The following is a 19,916-nucleotide window of genomic DNA, read 5'->3' as shown; positions in this document are numbered from 1 at the left end:
TGCTATATATCTCCGTTTCACTACCAGTGTTTCCTATGTCTCCCCAATAAATGACTTGCACTGAATCCTTGTCTCACAATGTGCTCAGAGGGGGCAAGGGCTGAACTAATCCAACCTCCAGAGATAATGTAATGTGTTTGTACCCTCTCTTTCACAGGATTTAAAATGAGGGTAAAGGGTAGAAAAGTGGCCATAGATGTCAACAAGGGCCTGTGACTATTCCACACCCCCTGTACTATGCCCTGACAATCATCTGGAAGTCAGTGTCTCTTCACCAGAGGCATGTACCCCTAGTTTTCCATGGTCTCCACCCAACCCATTAAATTCATTGATAATTTGCCTGGCCCCCTTAGGCATTTGAGTGTTTTTGTCTCTCAAATAACTGGAATTTTAACAATTAGAAGACCTGAAGATTATCTCCAAGAAGCTCTTTCTAAATGAAGAAAGATGGGAACATGTTCCATACCTTGCATAAATTCATTCATTTCCCATAGTCTCTGAGATATACCCAGGCTCTGTGTGCTCTCTCTCCCCTGCTACTCCACAGAGGTGGCTTTTCCTACATAGGAAACACAGCCTGACAAGTCAGGAGACTGGGTCTGAGTCCTCCTCTAATACTGTTGTACAGTCTTGGGCAAGCTCCCACCCTGTCCCACTTAGTCAAATGGCAGAGGAGCCGGCTGAGGCCACTATACTGGTCCACCTTAGCTGCTGTGATGGCCTCCCTCTCCTCTCTGGTTGAGGAGTTGAAGAAGCTGGAGATACCTTCATCCATCTGGCCCCTTCTGTTACCCTTCTCTGTTCCTTTGTCCCTGGACCATTGTTCTTCTTAAAACAGAAGTTCTCAAACCTTAGTGAGCATAAAACCTTGGCCAAAAACCAAATTCTTGGGTCCCCACCCCAGAGATTCTGATTCAGCCAGACTGGATGATACCCAAGATCCTGAATCTCTCCCAAGTTCCCAGGGGATGTTGATGCTACACGTTTTGAGTACCATTGCCTTATAGGAAGAACCCAGGAACCAGGCACAAAAAGCCTCCATCTGTTTGCCTTAGCAAAACCTAGAGCAGATGCATGAATTCTTTAGAGTGTATGCAATTTACAAAATGAGGGTTTTACCTTCTCTTTTAAACCTGTAGCTATCTTGTAGATAGACTCTCCCCCCAGCCACCACTCATGTTTTTATGCGGCCCCTGATTCCTAGCCAGGGCACACTGAGATGAACAAGATGTCAACTTTAAAGAGCAACTTTGAGCTCTGAGCTCTGGTTTCTTGTCTGGCCCATGGGGAACAGGCTGCATCTCCTACTTTTTTTAGGGGTTGGCCATGTTCTAGCTACAAGTCTCTTAGCCTAACTGCATTAGTGAGACAGAGTGTTTCCTAATACACCATTCTGTACAGTTCTATCTCAAATAAGGCTCAGCTTAGAGTCTGTGTGATTTGCTTTGAAGATCTCCCTACAGTACTTTATTATACTCATTACTTAAGTTCCCATTATCTACTTTCAGATTTATTTGGAAGAGTGTTGTGTGCAATTATGTTCTTTTAGAAAATTGTCTCTTTTATGTCCTTGGATGAGTAAAAAAAATCATGTAAAAGCAGTTGCACTTCTACAACAGAGGAACAGGCCTAGCTTCCTAGTGTTGAGTTTCAGTTTCTCACCTTACATATTGCCAAGATAATTATTAGTCTGGCAGTTTTGGGGTTTTTTTTTTATGTCTAGAAGAAGAAAGCCACATTAGAGGTATTAAAAGCTGCCAATACCAAAATGCTGATACATTCACCTCCTTAATTCATATTTTTTAAAATCTACAGGCAAAAAAAATGCTTTGGCAAAATTGTTCCTCCTCCACTGTCTGTATAGTAGGATTGCAAATTTATTCACACCAAAGCTTTGGAAATAACCACACATGCATGCGCCATCAATTATAGTTTCTCTGCTTTTTTTTTTTTTAAGTGCTTATTTATTTTTGAGAGAGAGAATCCCAAGCAGGCTCTGCACTGTCAGGGCAGAGCCTGACACAGGGCTCAATCCCATGAACCGTGAGATCATGACCTGAGCCAAGATCAAGAGTCAGAGACCTAACCAACTGAGCCACGCAGATGCCCCTAATTTCTCTGCTTCTTAAAACTGATCTGCACTTCTTCACAAAGCTCCATTGATGAAAAGAAAAGAAAATAAAAAAGACTTTTAATTCAGTCCATTAAATTTTGCCTGCTTAAATAATTTAAACATTGTCTGTCAAAGTTCAACCACATTATTATAAGTTTCAGCTGATACCTTAGAACCTCAGTCTTTCAGATTTGGCCACCATCTACTCCATCTTGCCACTTCCTACCCCCCTCTTTCTCAAAGAGTCTGGGAGAATAAGGGACAAATGTGGCTTATGGGAATTCAAAGTAAAGGATATTAGACCCATTTTGTTCCGTTCTGGTCCCTGCCTTGGCATAACTGGCTTCTTCTACCAAGACTGGTGACTACTGATGATTAACAGGTCACACAGCTACTGGACTTTTCAGGAAGGTGTCTTCTGCAGCATTTCACAAATCCAGGCTCTTTCTTCAAGTCTTGAAAGCCATTCTGAAGCTCCTCATGTCAACCACTTCCTCATTCCCTCACTGAGATCTGTAGGAGCTCTGGGCCCCTGCACAGTAGACCAAGACCATGGAAGCCAGAAGCATTGCCTCAGGTTCTCTGCCATCCATTCTGTTGTTCCATCTCTCCACGGGGGCCACATTGAGCAGAGCCAAGGTTGATGTTCAGCCAGTATTCACTACTGTGTCTATACCCATATTAAAATATTACAATATTTTCATGCTTGTTAGTTAATAGCCACTGTTTCAAGTCATTGGAGTATCCCCCATTATGACAGCCCTTTACTGGGATGCCCGTGCCTCATTAAAGATAGTAAAGCCCTAGGATAACTCCAGGACACAGCTCAACTTTATGTCTAGATTCGAATTGATCTAGATGATTCTGGTTATTAAATATTTTGAATACTACCTCTGAACACAGATACATGTGGCTTCTCCTCTCCCTTGTTTGTTTGGTGGTGTATGCTACTTAGATATTTCTGAAGGCCACCACCATCTGCTTGGGTGATGGAAGTGATATATAATAAATTGGGACCTGCCATAATAAATCACTGCTCTTTGTCTTCTTCTGCAAATAATCCAAGGCTAAAAAGGATTGGACTATAGGATTTTCACTTCTCTGAATTGTAGATTCCTTTTACAATAGGGCAGCAAGGATTATGGACCAGCTACTATGGCCACAGGTCTCTCTTTATACCACATGGGAAGTCTATGATCTGACTCATCTGGGTTTGATGCTTGATATGCCAAAGCAGTGGAGAAAAATCATCTCTCCATTAAACCAGCTTTCTATAGCATTCCATCTGAAGCATTTCAATCTCTTCCCACCCCAAACCATACCAACACTAACCTTGGCCTGATTAGAGAGGAGATCATGAACAAGGAAATAGAAAAAGGCCCCAATAATTTCTGAAACATTACTCCCACTTCATCTGTGTTCCAACTTTGATTCTAGTAACAGCTGTCTTCAGTAAGTCAATAGTGGTTTCAGAAAGAGTACCAATGTGTCCTCTACCACATGATCTGCTATCATATATGTATGTGTCATTATAAAATAAATCAATCTAGTAACATGTGTTTTTTGGTTACCTACTGTTTTCCCAGCTTTTAAGGAACACAGTGAGGCTTCACAATTAAGAGGTAGAACCGTTGCCTCTGAGGACTGTCATCTCTAGTTGGAGGGACAAAATCAGCATCAGAAAATAGTTCAAGATTGAGTGAGTGCTAAATTCTCTCACATCTGGAGAGGAGAGAGATCAATATGGGCTCCTGAGAAAAAATCTGGAGGAAGTAAGAAGTGACCAGGGCCTTGAAATATGCTTAAAAATTGAATATACTTACCCACTAATATTAGGAAGTAGGCAGAGATGTTCTCCTTCACCTCTCCTTTTCAACATCATACTAGATGTACTAGCATATGCAGTAATTCAAAAAAAAAAGAACAATAAAAGTTATACATACTGGGAAGAAAGAAATAAAACTGTCTTTCTTCATAGATGACATGATCATCTATGTATAAATTCCAGAAGAATTGACAAGAAAAACTAAAACTATTACAAGGTTGCAGGATATATGGTTTTAAACAGAATTACATCATTTTGCTATATGCTAGTAATGAACAAGTGGAATTGGAAATTAACACAGTGCCATTTACACTAACACCCTAAGATTAAACATTTAGGTATAAGTCTAACAAAATGTATACTCAATTTATATGAGGGAATCTACGAAAACAGTGACAAATGAAATCAAAGGACTAAATAAATGCAGAGATACTCCATGTTCATGGATAGGAAGACTCAGTATTGCCAAAATGTCATTTCTTCCCAACTCAATCTATAGATTCAATGCAATCCCAGTCAAAATCCAAGCAAATTATTTTGTAGATATTGACAAGCTGATTCTAAAGTGTGTGTGGAGAGGCAAAATACCATCACACTAGCCAACGCTTATTAAAGAAGAAGAGCAAAGTCATGCAAGACTACCACTGCCTGACTTTAAGCCTTACTAGAAAGCTGTAGTCATTGAGACAGTGTTATTGGCAAAAGAATAGACAAATGGGCCAGTGGAACCAATTAGCCCAGAAATAGACCCACATAGAGTCAGCTGATCTTTGACAAGGGAACAAAAGCAATACAATGGACCAAAGATGGTCTTTTCAACAAATGGTACTGGAACAACTGGACATCCACAAGAAAAAAACTCTAGACCTTATACCCTGCATATAACTCCATGTGGAAACATATATTCGATGGAAATCTAGGTTTAGAAGAGAGGAGAAAGAGATCTTAATTAAGCATGGGAGGAAGAAAAGTACCCAGCAAGAGCATATACAGAGAGAAGAGATGAGGGTTAAGACCTGAACCCTAGGAAGCCCAGTCTTTAAGGCATAGGCAGCAGAGAGACAGCCAGGGAAAAGGGTTGAAACAATTCAGGGAGTTCTAAAGAGAATTAAGGGAGAATTTGTGCCATAGAGACTATACCTTTAATCTATGAGAATTTTTATTTTAAATGCCCATTCTGAACCATTGTTTTCTTTGCGTGTATTCTGTCATCACCAGCAGCCCTAAGTGGCAGTCCTCTTCAGTGAGGCCATCTGAAGTTCAGATCAAGTCATCATGAGCAGGAATCATGACCCCCACAAATGAACTGAATCCTGGTTCTCTGAAGTATACACACCTGCAGGGTGCCTAATGGTGCAGTATGTTCTTAAGAGTAATCTTGAAAGCTCTGTGCAAGAGTTCTCAGGGCTTTTTTTAATGACATCTAAGGTAAATAATATATATATATATATATATATATATATATATATATATATATATGTTGGGTCATTAGGATGACCACCTTAAAGCCTTAGTACAAGTGCTAACATCCAATTTCTATACCCATATTTCTACCTACACTGATGTTCACATTGGCAAATTCAATTTGTGATGAGAAAAAAAGGAAAACAAAAATAAGAGCCAATATTCAGCATTCTATAGAAATGGGGCCTTGCGTTAATTCAAATATAGAAATGGGGTTGACGATTTTAATCATCTCATGATACTTGGAAATCTAAATATGTTCAATGCAAAACAACCTAAATTCCAGCAGTTTGTACAAAACTCACGTGAAGAATAGCAATTCACTTACACTAAGCCATCATCTGTATATTAAGTATTAGAGTTGTGTGTTTGAATTTTAACAAATGTGTTGTCTGGAGTGTAATTTGTAAATTTTTCTGGTTTCACATTTGCAAGTCAACCCTGGTGGAGCCATGAGAGGTTTTTCCATTAAAATGTATCGTGCCTTTTCAATAAAAGGGTCTGACCACCTCCCATATTTCCAAGGCCTGTTCATGAGACTATTTTGTTCTGAATTTGAAATTCTCTTTCTCCATCTGGAAACTGGTATTATTAGATTGTTATCTTGTTATATTCCTTTCCTTTTCAGATAAAGCTATCTGACTTTGGTTTCTGTGCTCAAGTTTCTAAAGAGGTGCCGAAGAGGAAATCACTGGTTGGCACTCCTTACTGGATGGCACCTGAGGTGATTTCTAGGCTACCTTATGGGACAGAGGTAAGGGGGTGACAGTCATTGTTTGAGAGTGGCAGGACAGCAGGCTTAGGGATTCAGTGGTTCTGGGAGAGTTAATGACCACAGATCAGGGTGATGACTTTGGACTCCACCTTTGACCCCATTCACTAGACTTGTCACAGAGGAGGTTGTGGCAGGAAGGGGACTAGCTGTCATTGATGAAATCACCACAACATTGACCCAGGGGCATTTATTGAGGTCCTAAACAGACACTGAGGGTGAGGGAGGTAGATCACACAAACTCCAATCGCATCCTCTGTGGCAGGCACACTCAAAGCAAGGCAGTACAACTTGAAAAGTAGCCAGAGATGCACAGATGAGCAGGTGTCATAGAGGGACAGAGAACGAATGTTTTCCCAGAGAAAAAAATTACGTATGAATATTATAACATTTTAAAATATGGCACAATTTCTGTTTCCCTTGGAAAAGAAACAATTGCTCTTAATCTATTAAGGGACAAGGTTTGGAAATGTGAAAATAAGGGGCCAGAAGGAGTGGAGGAAAAGCCTTCTAGGGAGGGAGTAGCATGAGTGAAGCTCTGAGACACACAAGTCTACACACAGGGCAGCAAAGAGTTCGTTCCGGCCAGGCACACGACATTTCCACACATTATGGTGCAGAAGGTGATTCTAAGAGAGGAGAAGCATGAAGAGGCAGCATGGACCAGTGAACTAAGGATATTGGCAGAAGTGAAGGCAGACTCTGCTCTCTTTCCTTGTTTGCTCGCCCTTGAATGAGTACTTGTTTTTATCACTGTGGTCCCAAGAGCATAAATTCTCAGTGAAGATTACAGCAAGGGTTATAACAGGAATGCAGCTAACTGATAAGAGGTATAATGAGGCTGTAACAGGGAAGTGGCTGTAACTGGGAATTTATAGCACAGCGATGGCTTCTCGTTGTCCTGACTTCCCATTCTTTACTCAGAAAGAATTGCTTGTCATCCCTTCCTTTTCTTTTCTCCATTCCCTGAAAATGTTTTTACAAAGCAGAGTGTTGTGCATGCTGCTTCAAAATGATAAAATGCAAAGGAAATAACTCCAAAGTAGAGAAAGAAGAACTATTTTTAAAAATCAAATTAATAAAAGGATCAGCAAATATCGTGTTGTGTAAAGTAGCTTTTTGCAGTTTGTTATGAATATGTCAGCTTCCCTTTTTTATGGTTTTAAATGCAACTTTCTTCTCTACATTCATAGTATAAAACTTTGGGTGTTTTCCTCATCTGTCCTGATAGGCCTGTAAACACCAAAGTTAACAGTAAAAAAAAAAAAAAAAAAAAAAGTTCTGGACTCCTGAGGTCCAGAATGTTAACATATTCATGTGTACCTAAATGACAGAATCTTCACTGAAGTCACATTTAGAAAGAAATGAAGACCATTAGCAAAAACTTTATAACTCAACAGTTCAGTTTATAAATCTGTGTTGTAAATTTTGAGAGTTTACAAATACCACATTAATTTATAAATGGGTATGAATCTGTTGGGTCCCCTAGACACATCCAGAATTTCAGAATGTTCTCCTGGCCTGAGATAACCATTGGATTGTCCCTAACAGGTGGATATCTGGTCCCTCGGAATCATGGTGATAGAAATGATTGATGGCGAGCCCCCCTATTTCAATGAGCCCCCCCTCCAGGCAATGCGGAGGATTCGGGACAGTTTACCTCCAAGAGTGAAGGACCTACACAAGGTGAGAAACAGCATGTGTTACTGAAATTCAAAGTCATTCTTAGCTTCTCCATTCTCTCTGTAGTTTCAAAGACTTGCCTATCCTCCCCAGGAGTAGATCCTGGTTTATGGGCATGAACTTTGGAATTCGAATCATTTGGATTCAAATCTCTGCTCTTCCTGTTCACTCGCTGGGCTAGGTACTTAGCCTCTCCATCTCTGAAGTCTATCTGTAAAATGGGATACAGTTGGCTCCTCTTTTGTAGGGTTGGCTAGAAGAGTAAATCGGGCACTCCACAAGAACTCCCTCTCCGAGCACCTGTGACATACTGGGGACTGTCCTAATTACTGGGGATATTGTAGCTCAAGACCTCAGATTTCCTGATTCTCATAGAGTTTGTGTTCTAGTTGGGGAGTCAGGTGGTAAACTATAAACAAATGAAGGAACAAAATTCATTTCAGACAGTGGTATATGCTATCAAGCAAATAAAACACTGTAATGCAGTGGAGTATGCAGGAGAGGGGATTCAGAGCTTGTTTAGGTTGAAGGGTGAAAGAATCCCTTTCTGAGGACAGATTAACTGAACTGGAATATGAATGGCAAGACGGAGCAAGATATGCAAAGATCTGGGAGAAAAATGTCTGAGGCAGAGGGAACAACAGGTGCAAAGGCCTTATGCCAAAATGGAAAGATTCTGTGGCTGACCAAAGTGAGCCAGAGAAAGGAGGAAGACAAGACATGTCAGAGAGGTGGGCAGGGACTGGATCATATGGGCCATGAAGGGCATGGTTAAGGGACCAAGTAGGATCTTTCCTGTTTCCTAAGGATTGCCAGGTAGGGTCAAGCTCAGAAAAAAATGATGCTGAGTCAAAGAACCACCAGTCTGGGGCGCCTAGGTGTCTCAGTAGATTAAGCACCCGACTTCGGCTCAAGTCATGATCTTGCAGTTCATGGGTTCGAGCCCCGCATTCAACTCTGAGCTGATAGTGGGGATCATTTGGGATTCTTTCTCTCCCTACACTCTCTGCTCCTCCACCACTTACATTTTCTCTCTCTCAAAGTAAATAAATAAACTTTTTAAAAAAATAAAGAAAAACAAAAACTACCACTCTGGTAGCTGCCGGTGCGGGTGGAGGGACAGGGCTTGCTGGGAGGGGCCATTCCCACGAGATGATATAACACTGACCCAGACACACACCTCCCCTGCCCTCTGCCTCATGGCACTGAGAGGAAGTAAGGCTGCCTTTTAGGGCAGTATTACCCTCTTCCCCCACACCGAAGTCTTAGAGAAGAGCTCCCAATTGAATCACCCCTATAGTTGTGTGAACTTGCAAAACAAACAAACAAACAAGCAAAAAACAACCAGGAGACTGTTTGAAACGAACAGGAGGTTAAAACCTTGACCAAATTGGAATAAGTTTACACAATTAAAAATGGCTAAAATAGCATGACATCAAAAGAGTCCCACATCCAAAAAGAATGGTGTGATGTTCTTCAATGTCATGTAGAAGAGCAGCCTTAATCCTAATGGTCAAAGATTAGACACTGCCCAAGGTTGTTTTCCAAATGGATAAATAATATGTGGTACAATTTAACAGTGAATGTTACACAGCATTCATGAAAAGGAGAAAGCTTTTACCACATACATCAGGATGAATCCCACAGATGCAATGTTGAGTGAAAGAAACCAGTGAAAGAGTGTGAAAGAGGAGACTTGATGGTATATGACTCCATTTCTATAAAGGACAAAAGAGGCAATGTTAATTCATGCTATTAGAAGTCAGGAGAGTGGTAATCCTTTGCAGGGAGATGGGTATTAACAGGAAGGGGGCCGGAGGTCAGCCCCTGGAGTGGTAGAAATGGTCTGTATTTTGGTGGGGCTGGAGAGTAATGAGGTATAAATATATAGAAAAATACTACTGTAAAACATACACGTCATATTTATACATTTGAATGTATGTAAGATATACTTCAAAAAGTGAATTATAATGAATTACAGAAAAACATGTTATCTGTGTCAGGTAACCCTACAGAAGCTTATTTGTCTTCAAGAAGGGGGAGTCCACAAAGCCTAGATGGTTGCAGTTAGAAAAATAAAACTATTCCATGTTTGTACCACATTTCATCATATGTGTGTGACCAGTCCTTATAAATAGTAAGCACTTCATAATGCTGTTATTTCTATTATTATTCATTTTAGTCAGCAGATTGTCATTCTGTATTGCCATGTCATTTGCTCATATTATTTCAAACCTGAAGAAGGTAAAGAAAACATCTTATGTTAATAAAGGCAGTACCTGCTTTTTGCTTACATAACTTCTACCTTCTTAAGCTGACTTTCTAGAATTCAATGTTGTTTGATAGAATGACTTAACTGGAAATTGGCTGGGAAACCACTCTAGGGGAACTAGTTGCATTTCTGTGTTAGTCCTCAGAATGGAATCTTGTGTTCTCACAGGTTTCTTCAGTGCTCCGGGGATTCCTAGACCTGATGCTGGTGAGGGAACCCTCACAAAGAGCCACAGCCCAGGAACTCCTTGGACATCCATTCTTGAAACTGGCAGGTCCGCCATCTTGCATCATTCCCCTCATGAGACAATACAGACATCACTGAGCAAAGGATTCAGTGGAAGCGCTAGATGAGGACATAAGAATAATTCAGGAGAACATGAGGAACACGAAAGAGTCTTGTGGACTCTACCCAGCTGATTGGTGGGACAATGTGATGACAGGCAGGGTTCAACAGACCAGGGCATCTTCTTGTGTCTTAAATAGGCATCTCTCCACCGACAGCTGGCATGATCATTTGGAACAAGGCTTTAATAAGTCATTATTATATTTTTCAGCCCTTCATCCAGCAAATCAGAAGGACTCAGTACAAACTCCGTTACGATATATCCTAGCCACATGCAGGGTAACGCATAGGATTTTCTATATTGAAAGAATACTTTTCTGGCAAAAAAAAAAAAAAAAAAAAAAGAAAGAAAAAAAAGAAAGGAAAACAAAAAGCACTTTTTTTCTTAATGGTAGCAGTGTAATGTATTTTGCAATGAATTTGTAATTTTTCTGTACGATAGTTTTGATAATTTATAGTACTTTGATGTCACGTAGCCATTGTATCAGTTGAAGTAATTGTTTACTAGCAAGAGTTTGAACAAAAGCCTTTCCTACTTTTTTATCCCTTTCAGAGAACCAACGATTCTTTAGGAACTTTGAATACTGAATGACTCTCAATCACCGTCAGCTTTAGTAGAATATCTTTCTTATCTTAACAAGTGTCTTACGTGATGGAGGAAGAATTAAGAGTGATGGTGATGGAGGCACACATTTCACTTATCCAACCAAAAATAATAAAATAAAATTTGAGCCACAATATGCCACCATGCTACTCCTTGGGATAAAGCTAAATATGGGGAAAAATCAAATTTTCCTTCAAGGCTATTAATCACAAGCCAGTATTTGCACAGCAGGGTGGTCCCCAGAGTGCCCTCTCTCAGATAGGTATGGCGTCCCCTTGTGGCCAAATTTCCCTCCACGGGAATAATTTCAGTGCTACGATCATTGGACTCAGTTCCCCAAATTGAATGTTTTAAGTAAGACTGTGAGAATTCCAGTCTCACCAAGGGAAAGGAGAGAGAACAGGGCAAGATGTTTGGGTTCGTTTGTCACTGTTTTTAAAACTCTGTATGCTAGCACACCAAACTCTTGTCTGTATTTACCTTTGTACCACAGTATTAATTGCTATTGTTCATGTGTTGTGCTGGAAGTTGAGGATGAATTAAGAAGGGGGTATCTTACCAGGTGTGCTCTGACTTCAGTTGTGACCATGTTATAATGTGTTTCCGACATAGGAGAGATGTACTGCTGACTAGATCTTCTTGAATGTTGATAACAATGAATGACGACTACAATACATTTTGTGTTGCTTGTTGGATGAATTTGCATGTTAACTGTAGGCCAATATAGATTTGCCTTTAAAAACTCTGGAAGAGCTACATAGTCATCATTAGTTTCTATTAATTATGCATCAGAAAAAAAAAGCCATTTGTTACCAAACTGGAAAACCAGAGGCTTTTCTTAATGACTTCACATACAGTAACAAAAAGGATTTGAAATGTATGAAAATGCTCTGGTTGCTCTAGGCATAATTAAGAATTTTTGTAATTAATAGGTTGCTAATTATTTATTATAGCTAAAAAAAAAAGGGGGGGGAAGGCATAAAATGACCTCTACAGATTAGATTTTCAGTTTTTCCCCCAAACTGGAAATGTCTCACCATAAATAGGATCTATAATTTTGTTTCATAAAACATAGCAAAGCAATGTTTTATGTAAAATATTAAAATATTGATATAAATATGTATGAATAAAAATCTAAATCCAGAAAATGGCCGTCCTAAAAGTTCATGGGACAGATTGTATTAATTTAACCAGGACTATGTAGAAGTAGAAAGAGAAAGAAATCTTTTTTTAACCAGAACAAATATTAAAAACCATTGCAGAAAATAGTGGATTTTGGATTCCAAACATTTTCAACAGTGTAATGGAAATTTTTCTGTAATTTTCTTATCACTGGGTATTTTATAAATATTCATTGAGTTTACCAAAAGTTACTGTAGCTTAAAAGGTTTTGTGAGCACTAACTATTGGCAGAAACTGCACTTGCAAATAAAAATAAATGTTTGCCTTTTTCCCATCGTGTTATTAGAACATCCAGTGATTTCCCAAATTAGTTTTCTTGAGTAACCAAGAATGGTTTCTTTATGATCTTGAGGAATGTACATGAGTTAGTATAATGCTATATGTAACATCATGATGACATGAACCAAAGATAAATATTTCTATCCCCGGAGGTTACAGATGGTATAAGATGGTGGTAAAGATACCACAACTGAGAACAAAATTACTAAATTCTGGAAGGCCATGGGCAAGGAAAGCCAGGCTCATGGCTAAAGACCCTTACACCTTTTTCCTGTGTCAAAGATGCTGAACTGATCTGAAGGCTTTTACCAACAGAGACATAAAAAGGAGATTATTCTGGATCAGAGCAGGTATGTGGCTCTCTGGCAGCTGGAAAGAGAGTATTGGGTGCCTCTTCTTCTTTGGCGGACCAGAGAGACATTGACATTTATCCTGTGATGTTGAGAGGGACACTTGTATATAAAGAGCTTGTTTCTCACCTGGAAATTTCAAGTGGTGGAAACCCTCAGGAAATAGCCTGAGATAGCAGGATGAGAAAGGATGTAGTATATTATGTGCCAGGGAAGAGAAAGTTGGAAGCTTCCTCCCCCAGGCAGGAAGCCATTACAGAACATGGAAGAAGAGGTCCCTTTGTGTATGATAGATAATGGAGAGGGAACAGGGAACGTATCAAACCATTAACCAAGTAATGAGATGCCTCCCTTGGAGAGTGCATTGGAGGCATGCACCATGGGGGAAATTAAAGGAAGATGAGGCTACTTTTCTGCAGGGTGAAGGGCTGAGGGTGGAGCTGAACCTTACTCTAAAATCTGCATATACCATCTACACCAAGACCACTCTAAACAGCAGACGCTGTAGTCTTCAGGCTGACACAAATGACATTCAGCCTCTCCCCTTCTTCCAACAAAATCTCCAAGGTGGCTGGCTACGCCCAGCTGGGTTACTGGAACCTCCCTTCCTGGCTGCTCCCTATGCATTTGGGCCATGTGTTAGTATGACACCCCCATAGTTTGCGTGAAGGGTCTAGAAGAAAGAAAAGGAGACTAAGAATGCATACTGTGTCTTCTGCCACTTCCTATCTACTGCTGCCTCTTTCTCTGATACAAGTTTAGCCCAAGCAAAAGAGAAGGGAGTTATTTTGAATTCGAATGAGATTGATTTTTTTAAATGGATTAGACAGTTGGAATCACACTGACTTATGGTTGTGTCCCCATTACCCACTGGAAAGAACACACTAGCAATTACTGAAAAAATAAAATCATCCCATGAAGTTAACAACTCAATGAGTTCAGATTCTTTGGTCAAACTGGTCAAATGAATAGCACTGTGTCATCAAAGAAACAGTAATGACGTTCCAGGCAGAGAAAGGATTGATTCAGTCTGAAGCAGGTACAAGATGTACAAGCAGGAGCAGTTCTGTGAAAGTGACACAGGGTAGTACAAATCCAAATTATTCAGGAAAGTCGGTCAACTTGAGCCTTCACATGTGTGCATTTTCAGTTGGATTTCCAGGTCAAATAAATATATTACCTTAGTGTGGGTTCTGCCAAAAGGAGAACCTAAGACAGAGACTTAGATACAAGTACTTTATTTGGGAGATGATGCCAGAAGCTCTCTCACACGGCAGAGTGGAGAAGTGACATGAAGAAGGGAGGTAAGTTTTTTAAAAACCCTTTTTTAATGAATGGTGTACCACTGTGGGTAACTGGGGCTCAATCCCAGTGAAGACTTTCTGGGAGAGACACTGTAGAATCGTTCTTCTGGGGGTGAAAATGTTTGGATATTTATTCACCACCTCCTACTCCTCATTGGTTGATAGTTGTTCCAAGGATATCAACTCCTGAACTTCTATCTTGCCCTATATATGGGCAAAGTTTGTTCCCTTTGACAGAGAGAGGCATGGGAAGCCTGTACAGAAACACTCAGCACATGGCCTCCAAGAAGGGCTGAGGGAATATGAGACCCTGAGACCCTGACAACATGTCCTACATAAATAGATAAAGTGAAAGACACAAAGAGAAGCCTTGAGAAATTCTATAAAGGTTGCTGATTTATAGATCAAAATATACTTTTTTAAAGGCAAAGGGATTTCTTAGCCTGAAAGATTTGCCCACGTAGCAAATGTTTTGATAATTATGCCTCACCATTGTCAACATTTTAAAAATATTAAAGCTAGAAGAGACTTCAAGATCTTCCTTCCATGATCCATTTTAACTGAGTGAAACAAGGCTCCCAACGTTAGGTAATGTCAGTACATTAATCTTACTACCTGAATGGAACACACACACACACACACACACACACACACACACACACAGACTTCGGTTCTGTTAGGGCAGGAATTTTTACTCTGTTCACTGATGTGTCTTCAGCACCCAGACCAAGATCCAGAAAACATATGGTCAGTCAATGCTGACGCATACTTGTTATCTCATTTGTCATATGAGTGTTTGTGAATCCTTCCCCAGCAGACAACCTGACAAGTTCAGTCACTTTTTTCTTTTGAGGTAATTGACATATTAGTTTCAGGTGTATAGCATAATTTGCTATATGTATATGTTATGAAATGATAATTCTAGGTAACATCTATCAACACACATAGTTACAATTTTTTTTCTTAGGAACACTTGCAAGATTTATTCTTAGCAACTTTCAAATATACAATATGGTATATTAATCTGTATTGTATTATTATATAATTATACTTAATAAGTATTATTGATCCATATTGTATTATTAATTATACTTATTAATTAATAAGTATTATTAATTATACTCACCAAGGTATACATTATCTTGCAGGACTTATGTTATAAAAATTTAAAAGGTTGTAACTTGGACTCCCTTCATCCATTTCACCCACCCCCTATCTCTTGCCTCTGGCAACCACTGATCTGTTCTCTGTATCTGTCAACTTGTTTTTTTTTAATTCCACATATAAGTGAGATCATACAGTGTTTGTCTTTCTCTGACTTATTTCACTTAGCATAATATATGTGATTTTTAAAGATATCTCCAACAGGTGCAATGCGTTGATTTCTACTGATGACACACAGTTCCTGGTTATGCTGTAGTGCTTTGGTGCCTATGTTCATAACTGAAGCAAATGCTACCTTTCTTTTCAGGTTGGTAAAGGCTAAAGGTATAATTTTTTCCCTTACAAGTTCATGGACTCTGATGGTCTCCCCAACCCCTATCAATTGACACCCTCCCCCAGTGGTTTCCTGGGCTGGGGGAGCAGGGAATCCCTGCATAGAAACATACTCTGAATTCAAAATAAATTGACATGGAAAACTGTGGGTGCTAGGTTAACCCCCCCACACACACACATCAGTCCCTTTGGACCTTTCCTGAACTCAGATGGCAGGTGACATTTGAACGCGCATGTTAAGAATTGTGCCAGAAAGCATGTCAGTAAAACTAGCTTTTATGGAGCATTTCCAACATGCCAGCCATTGTTCTAGGGACTTAAATATACTGTCATGAATCCTCAAATAGCTTTGCAAAGATTAGGGAGTAAGCTCCATTTTCAGGAGAGAAAACAGAGAGAAGCCCGATAATGTGGATAATGTTGCAGGTAGGCTGAGAGCAAAGGCTTTTTCACCAGTTTTCATACCCTGCATCAAAATGAACTGGGAAGCATAGTAAAACTGCAGATTCCAGGTCTCACCACAGAGATTCTCTATCGGTCTGGGATGATTCTCTAGAATTGATGTTTTATTTTTCTTTAATATGAAATTTATTGTCAAATTGGTTTCCATATAACACCATTGGTTTCCAGTACTCCTTCCAACAGGTGCCCTCCTCATTGCCCATCATCCACCCTCTCCTCCCTCCCACTCCCCATCAACCCTCAGTTTATTCTCAGTTTTTAAGAGTCTCTTATGGTTTGCCTCCCTCCCTCTCTAATTTTTTTTTTCCTTCACTCCCCCATGGTCTTCTGTTAAGTTTCTCAGGATCCACATAAGAGTGAAAACATATGGTATCTGTCTTTCTCTGCCTGACTTCTTTCACTTAGCATAACACTCTCCAGTTCCATCCACATTGCTACAAAAGGCCATATTTCATTCTTTCTCATTGCCAAGTAGTATTCCATTGTATATATAAACCACAACTTCTTTATCCACTCATCAGTTGATGGACATTTGGGCTCTTTCCATAATTTGGCTATTGTTGAAAGTGCTGCTAGAAACATTGGGGTACAAGTGCCCCTATGCATCAGCACTCCTGTATCCCTTGGGTAAGTTCCTAGCAGTGCTATTGCTGGATCATAGGGTAGATCGATTTTTAATTTTTTGAGGAACGTCCACACTGTTTTCCAGAGTGGCTGGAACTGATGTTTTAAACTGGCCCCCTGGGATGACTGATGCCAAAGCTGCTTGCAAACTGCTCTTGGAGACCCGCTGATTTAAAGCTACATCTGCCTGGTTCTGGTCATTCTGGTGTTTGTTCCTGGGAAGTGACTGCGCCCAATGCCAGCTGGGACCACCTCCCCGGTGAAACACCCCTTCCTGAGCACACAGCTTGCTGCCTCCAACAGACACTGCTGGGCTTTCCTACCACCTCTCCCCTCTCCCACCCATTTCTCCCTTCCTGTTTCTCAGGTGTCTCCCACACCTACGCGGCTTTGCCAAGTCTTTGTTAACAGAAAGATTGGACAATTGGTGAGAAGCGAGTGGTTATAGCTTAGAAGGCCTTCTCAGGCTGGAGAACAGTCTCCCCTGCTCCCTGAGGCAGCTTCACTGGGAGCTATTTCCCCATAATGGGGGAATCTTGCAAAGAAGCACATTCAAAATTTAATTCAAACTCAGCCCCCCCTCCCCCCAGTAGAAACCTGCATATGGTTCATCTGGCCTGGCTTTTCCAGGCAGGCAGACCAGCAACCAGACACAGCATCCTTTGTGCCCTGAGGCAGTTGTGTTTAAAACTGCAGTAAAAAAAAAATGACAGTTACAGGGGTAATTGAGCATCCGTGGTTTGTCTGTTTTCTCTCTTATCTCTGAGCTTGAGAAGCAATGCAGATACATGAGCCACCATCTCAGCTTGCGATACTCAGGTACAGGAGCTGCCGTGAAATGCAGGACAATGGGAATGGCCATGAACGGAGCCCAGGCTGAGATCCAGGGCTGAGTCAGTTCCTCTGGACACCTTGTGTTATCCACCCAAAGACCACTGCACCTGCCCTCACCAGGAGGCTCCCCTTTATTCTACTGAGTTGATAAGAAAAATGCAGGACTGAGAGAAATAAGGAGAGGATCAAAGAAATTAGGCTAAATTAGGCTCAGTTTGAGCTGAGCTAGTTTTAGGACAACTAGATAAAGATGCTGTGATTATAGCAATTATAGGCATGGTAATGTGGCTTTATACACATACTGCATATTGCAGGTAAAAAAGCCACTGGAATTTGAGAATTAATAAAGTTGGAATCTCGAAAGATTTAATGAATCAGCTTAAACACAGGGATGTGGCCATGTGACAACACTGTAAAAAGAGCCAGGGCACTTGTCCTTTTTAGAACAACCTGTGTATGTATGTCAGCCCTCCCCCATAGACTCAAAATTGTCAGTTTACCCCTGTATATTCAGCACAAGAGACTGCTCAGTAGGTGCTCAAAACCTGTTTGTTGAACAAATGAATGAATGACAATACCAAAAACTAATCATGAATCCTATGTTTTGTGAAAGTAAAATTTTTAAAAGACACAAATTTCCTTTTGTGAAAGTAAAGAGATACAGAGTATTGAGAAGTGTGAGTCAGGTCTAATTTTTTTTTTTTTTCTGAAGGGGTTACAGAGTGCAAGGGTAACTCACTGATACATCTAAGTGACCATATCTCCCCAGATTTTTGGGTGGTTCCAAATAAATGGGAAGTTTTTAAAAAATACGTGAGATGCTAAAAAGGAAAGGGCAATGTCAAGTTCGGGGCACGGAGTGACAAGATGGCAGATGATAGAAGGTATCTCCTTTTCCTTGTGCAATGTCCAACTGTTATGAGGAACCAGGGCTTCTTCCTCACTGGAACTAAGCACTGAAGAGAGAGAGTGCAGGGGAAGAAACTAGCAGATTGACAGAGCAGCAAACAAGTAATGAAACAGCAATTGACTGATATTTATCAAGATTTGCTGGGATAATGGACTTCCAAGGATACGCTACTTTTAGCAGTTGAAGACTTGGGGAGATGAACACATGAGTTGCTCTCATACGATGGAGATGGTATGGGGTATGGAGAGATTCCCACCTAACACCAGAGAAAAGAATTTCTCGTACCCTTGCTCAGATTTTTCAAAAAATGCTTATTTAGAAAGTGAGTGAAATTCAAACTATGTCCATTTCTCTAGAAAGTTTCAGCAAATTATATTTTACTTCAAATACAAATCATCCTAGGCTACCATGTTCAGACCACCTTTTTAATCTGAAGTTAAATGCCAAATTCAAGACCAGGAAACATCAAAAACAATAGTAGACCAATTATTCAAAAGGCACCATTATTAAAACTATCTTTGTCAAAATAATTCCATGTTTGTTCACCTGGAAAAACCAACCTCCATCTTTCAGCTTCCCTGCCCTTTCTTTGCTCTCATCTTGCAGAAATGAAAGCCCATCTTCAACATTCCTCTCTCTTCTCTGAATGCCAAAGAAACCATTTTAGTTTTGTTTTCTTGTTTCAAGAAAGCAGCCAAATGTTAGACAGTAGTGTGTTTTAATTCATTTTGAAAAACAAACTCACATGATTGATTCTTCAGGTCCCCTTACTTGGACCTGACACATTATGAAGTCCGAACAGCTCTGCATAGTTACATTAAACAGGTTCTTGTGCTGCAAAGTCACTGGGTGCAGGTAGCAGTGAAACATTCCCAAGACAATCACTAGACATGCAGAATGCCAGCCAGAAGCAAGGATCACTTTCAGGGGTCTTGCTGTAGGGAGCATGATGCTGTATTTTGTGTGCATTGACAACTGTATAAGGTAGGCCAAGGGAGCGAAGCACCCCCCATTTCTCTGAACCCAAAGGGGTGTCTTTCCAAAAGAAGTGTCTTTCAATCCCTAAACTTCGAGCCAGATACTCCTCTGAGTTGTATGTGTTGCTCCTTGGAGAGTCAAAGCCAAGCCACCATGAGCATGAAGCCTGGCTGACCCCTCCCTCCTCGTTCCCCAGAGTGGAGAGAATGTCTGCCACTTACCCCATGAATCCAAAAGAATCTCCCCCGCCCATCCCTGGGTTTAAGCATGGACGCAGGCCAAGCAAGCCTTGGACACCCAGGCCTGTTGCATTGTAGCTATGTTGGTGTATCCCATGTACAAGGTGGAAAAGTGCTTTTGTTTCTCTACCTGACCCAGCCGGGATAGGGGGATTTGGGGGCTGCCTGCCTAATGGCCC

At 40.5% G+C, this 19,916-nt stretch overlaps 1 protein-coding gene across 1 annotated transcript in view; it reads left to right on the top strand.

The window, feature by feature from the left end:
* The window catches only part of PAK5 (p21 (RAC1) activated kinase 5), a 102,890-nt gene extending 92,437 nt beyond the window's left edge, over positions 1 to 10,453 (top strand). Inside the window, exons 6-8 of the mRNA XM_047069678.1 lie at positions 6,031 to 6,156; positions 7,726 to 7,860; positions 10,298 to 10,453. Of these exons, the coding sequence (XP_046925634.1) occupies positions 6,031 to 6,156; positions 7,726 to 7,860; positions 10,298 to 10,453 (417 nt within the window). The remainder of the gene's footprint in view (positions 1 to 6,030; positions 6,157 to 7,725; positions 7,861 to 10,297) is intronic.
* The last annotated feature ends 9,463 nt before the right edge of the window (positions 10,454 to 19,916 follow it).

The sequence above is a fragment of the Lynx rufus genome, unplaced genomic scaffold (assembly GCF_022079265.1).
Source record: "Lynx rufus isolate CCGP_SWC_20201006 ecotype Redwood Valley unplaced genomic scaffold, mLynRuf1.p SCAF_8, whole genome shotgun sequence".
NCBI classification, from domain to species: domain Eukaryota; kingdom Metazoa; phylum Chordata; class Mammalia; order Carnivora; family Felidae; genus Lynx; species Lynx rufus.
Note: the sequence above shows the minus strand (reverse complement) of the source record. Positions and strands in the feature narration are given on the sequence as shown.